This window comes from Sapajus apella, unplaced genomic scaffold (genome assembly GCF_009761245.1).
Source record: "Sapajus apella isolate SASKATOON/1434 unplaced genomic scaffold, GSC_monkey_1.0 scaffold2, whole genome shotgun sequence".
NCBI lineage: Eukaryota > Metazoa > Chordata > Mammalia > Primates > Cebidae > Sapajus > Sapajus apella.
This window is the reverse complement of record NW_022436942.1, coordinates 13,645,139-13,649,932: the sequence shown is the minus strand read 5'-3', so window position 1 is coordinate 13,649,932 and position 4,794 is coordinate 13,645,139. Positions and strand designations below refer to the sequence as shown.

The following is a 4,794-nucleotide window of genomic DNA, read 5'->3' as shown; positions in this document are numbered from 1 at the left end:
TAGAATAATACAAGGTCTACTCTTTGTGCCAGGTATAATTTATTGAAAATTGTATTTTTTATTTCTGAAGAAGCTTTCAGGACTCCAAATCCTGAATAGCTGGGAATGAACTGGAAGATGGAAATCTAAAATACAAAGTTTTTACACTGTTGGTGGGAAGTTCAAACATTGTGGAAGATAGAATATTCCTCAAGGATCTAGAGCCAGAAATACCACTCGACCCAGCAAATCCATGACTGGGTATATACCCAAAGGCATATAAATCATTCTACTATAAAGACGCATGCACATGTATGTTTACTGAGGCACTACTTACAATAGCAAAGTCATGGAACCAACCCAAATGCCCACCCATGATAGACTGGATAAAGAAAATGTGGTACATATACACTATGGAATACTGTGCAACCACAAAAAGGAATGAAATCATGTCATTTGCAGGGACATGGATGGAGCTGGAAGCCATCATCCTCAGCAAACTAACACAGGAACAGAAATCCGAACACCACATGTTCTCACTCAAAAGTGGGTGTTGAACAATTAGAACACATGGACACAGGGAGGGGAGCATAACACACTAGTTAGTGCCTGCTGGGGGTCAGGGGGGAGGGTAGGGAACTTAGAGGACGGGTCAATAGGTGCAGAAAACCACCACAGCACATGTATACCTATGAAAGTAACCTGTACTTTCTGCACATGTATCCCAAAACTTAAAGTAAAATTAAAAAACATACAAATGCAAAGTTACTGGCTTCTTCATGCAGACAACTGTTTTGTGGTTTGTTGTTAGAGTGTGGATTCTTTCCACCAACTACTGAGTTTATCTTCAAGAAGCAAGTACAAAACATGACATTTCTGGATTTCATGCTTGGAGCTCTGAATTAATACATTTTAAATTATGCATGTAAATTTAAAAGATAATTTCAAATCAGTGCTGTCTTACCTTGCTTCGTCATTTTATGTCTTAGGTCTATTTCTTCAATATCTAATAACAGCATTATCTATTTCATTCATTAGGATTCCTTAAAAAAAAAAAGAGATTTTATTTTTGAGTTGGCTATTAAAGTAATTAAAATTAGCCTTTTCTTTGAAAAAAAAACCAAAACTAGTATTTTTGAAATGTATCCTCACTAATGCACGTATCGATGGTTCCTTTTTGATGCTAATAGAATTCTGTCACACTAATGTACCACCATTGGTTTATACCTTTTCTCCTGGTGGGCATTTTCCTATTTAATTGATTTCTAATGTTATCTTTGCCATTTTTTTTTTAATTTTCTTTCTTCTTTCTTTCTTTTTTTTTTTTTTTGGAGATAGAGTCTAGCACTGTTGCCTGGGCTGGCATGCAGGCGTGCAATCTCGGCTCACTGCAACCTCCACCTCCCAGATTTGAGTCATTCTCCTGCCTCAGCCCCGCGAGTAGCTGGGAATATAAGCGTGCACCAACACATCTGGCTAACTTTTTTTATTTTGGTAGAGACATCGTTTCATCATGTTGTGCAGAGTGGTCTCGAACTCCTGACCTCAGGCAATCTGCACACCTTGGCCTCCCAAAGTGCTAGGATTACAAGCCTGAGCTGCTGCTCCTAGCCTAAGATGCAATATTTCTTATATTTTAATATCTCCTGAATTGAGATGTGTCTTAAAAATTTTTATGGTTAAAAACATCATGTCTTTAACTGAAAATATCTGTTTTTTTCTTGGTTAGTACACTGGGCTTTAGAATCAACAGTATGTTGGATTTGATGAAATACAGTAACTTTTAAGAAATTCGTTTCCTAACATATTTTGTTACACTTGATACCTGCTTAAGAAAATATGTATTCACAGTTTCATCAGGATATTTTGGACGTCCTGAAGTAGAAAAAATTTTAGGCCAAGTACTGTGGCTCATGCTTGTAATCCCAGCACTTTGGGAGGCCAAGTGGGGAGGATCTCTGGAGGCTAGGAGTTCAAGAGCCACCTGGACAACAATGACAAGACCCCATCTCTAACAATAAAGTAATAAGAAAAAAGAAAAAGGCAGCATGGTCCAGTGAGGCCTGTGGGTGCCCGCGTCCCCCGAGATCCCCCAGCATCTTTCAGCTCCGCAGCATTTCCCAGCTCCCCTCGCAGCCAGCTTTGCAGTGGTCCGCTCCGGTTGCCTGTGGATTCAGGTTCCAGACAGAAGGCTGCCTGTTCCATGCCCTTTGTTGTGGCCCCCACAGGCCCTGGTTACTGCGGCGACCACCAGAGCAGCCTTGGCACTGTGGAGGAGCCCCAGGCTACCCCTCAGCCATACTTGAGGCTGGTTCTGGAGGTGCTACACAGGGTTGTGGCAGCACTGCGTCAAAGTATGGGAGCAGATTCTAATTCTTATGGTTTTCCATGGGATGGGTGATATGGACAGCTATGTTTGGATTTTTTGCTGTTCTCTTTTTTTTGTGGAGAGGTTTTAGATCAGTTAGGAGTCAGCTTTATGTGCGAAGGGAGAAAAAGCTTGCTGAAACGCTGTCTAGACTAATTGAGGAAAAATGTCAACTACTTGAAAAACTGAGCATTATTGAAAAAGAGTATGAAGGCCATGAAGTGGAGTCATCTTCAAAGGATGCCAGCTTTGAGAAGGAGGCAACAGAGGCACAAAAGTTGGAGGTAACCTGTGAAAAGCTGAGCAGGTCCAATGCAGAACTTGAGGAAGAAATACTATGTCTAGTCAGAGAGTTAAAAGAAGAGAAGTTGAAACAGTCTGAACAAAATGAACTGATGGTGGATATTTCAAAACAGATACAGTGTCTAGAAGGTGAGTCAAAATCCCTCAAATCACAAGTAGCTGAAGCCAAAATGACCTTCGAGACTTTATTTCCAATGAATGAAGAACCACTGAAGCTGGCAATAAGAGATGCTTTGGATGAAAATTCTCAACTTCAGGAAAGCCAGAGACAGCTTTTGCAAGAAGCTGAAGTGTGGAAAGAACAAGTGAGTGAACTTAATAAACAGAAAATAACATTGGAAGACTCCAAAGTACACGCAGAACAAGTTCTCAATGCTAAAGACAATCACATCAAGACTCTGACTGAACACTTGCTGAAGATGAACGATTGGGCGGCTATACTTGGAGAAGACAGAACGGATGAAGACAACGTGGAGTTAGAACTGAACAGTGAATCAGAAAATGCTGTGTACTTAGATCATCCTCCAAACAGAGCTTTGAAGAAACTGATTCATGCTGCTAAGTTCAATGCTTCTTTCAAAAGCTTAGAAGGAGAAAGAACCCAAATTTATATTCAGTTATCTGAAGTTGCTAAAATGAAGGAAAAATTTACAGAACGTATTAAAAATCTTGAGACTGAACAAGCATCTTTGCAGTCAGAAAACACACATTTTGAAAGTGAGAATCAGAAGCTTCAACAGAAACTTAAAGTAAATGACTGAATTATATCAAGAAAATGAAATGAAACTCTACAGAAAATTAACAACAGAGGAAAATTGCCAGTTAGAGACAGAAGAGAAACTTTCTAAGGTAGACAAAAGGATCAGCCATGCCACCGCAAAGCTGGAGACCTATAGAAAGAGAGCCAACAATCTTGAAGAAGAATTGGAGAGAACGATGCATTATTATCAAAACCTCACTATTTCCTATGAGAACATAGCGCATGATAACTGGTTTGCAGCTCGAACTGCTGAAAGACATCTCCATGACTTAAGGAAAGAAAATGCTCGCAACAGACAAAAATTAACTGAACTAGAGTATAAATTTGAACTTTTTGAAAAAAATCTGCATTCATTGGATGTTCCAAAAGCACCATTTCGCAGAGAGCCTTCCCTATATGGCCCCTCACCATTGGGTCAGCCTTCATCTGAAACAAGAGCTTCTCTGTCTCCACCAACTTCTTTGGAGGGTCCACCCAGAGTCTCACCTTTGCTTCCAAGGAGAGAAGGAAGATGCTCAAAAGGCCCAGGCAATCCTCTGGACCATCAGATTACCAGTGAAAGAGGAGAATCAAGCTCTGATATGTTAACCGATTCTCACAGGGGTCCTTCTGACACTGGGCCCCTGTCTCCGCTGTGGGAAAAGGGAGCTTCTGGAGATGATTTTCCACCAAGGGATTTCCCAGGTCCACCACATGCTCCATTTGCAAGTATGCTTGTTTCTTAAAAAATTTTTTTAAATTTCAATATGTGTTTTGTTAATCAGAGATATTAATTTTACTCTCTGTTCATGTAGTAACACATAGGAGGAAAAAGTGTTCTAGCATTCTGTGAGTGTACCATTACTTTTCTGAATTGGGAAGGCAGGCAGCCATAAGTGGAATGTAATGAGGTTTCAAATGGATTCATCTTAACAATACAGAATTATTTCTGTATTTTGGATGTCAAGAAAATAATTGACTTTTTGCAGGTCACATAAAACTGAAATTATTTGTATCTTATTTGGTAGCAATTTGTTATTCTGGCAGTTAGTTAAAATAATTAAAATTTATATTCCAGCATTAAAATTACTGGCTATGATATTTTTTAAAGGCTTTTTCATAAGTAGTTCTGATGTAGTCCTACTTATTTAAAACTTAAAATGCATTTATTATGTTTGAACTAATTGTTGGATTTACTGAATTCTTTTAAAGCTTCACATAAGAAAAAAAGGAATAATATATTGGTTTTATATTCATACTTTACTGTTTTGAACTATAGGTTTCTGCAGAAGAAATATGTGGTTAGCAAATACTAAGTTTGCCTATGAACATCTCATCTAGACATTCCTTCCCTTGTTTCTCCTCTCTTTTTAAAGCTTAAAGTGAATTAAAATTAATTTTGTTT

At 38.7% G+C, this 4,794-nt stretch overlaps 1 protein-coding gene across 1 annotated transcript; it reads left to right on the top strand.

Annotated features, from left to right (window-relative positions):
* The first annotated feature begins 2,231 nt into the window (after window positions 1–2,231).
* LOC116558656 (melanoma inhibitory activity protein 2-like) lies at window positions 2,232–4,158 on the top strand. The gene is given in 3 exon segments (XM_032288654.1): window positions 2,232–2,372; window positions 2,375–3,402; window positions 3,404–4,158. Coding segments are annotated over 3 exon segments (1,797 nt in total). The 5' UTR covers window positions 2,232–2,335; the 3' UTR covers window positions 4,136–4,158.
* The last annotated feature ends 636 nt before the right edge of the window (window positions 4,159–4,794 follow it).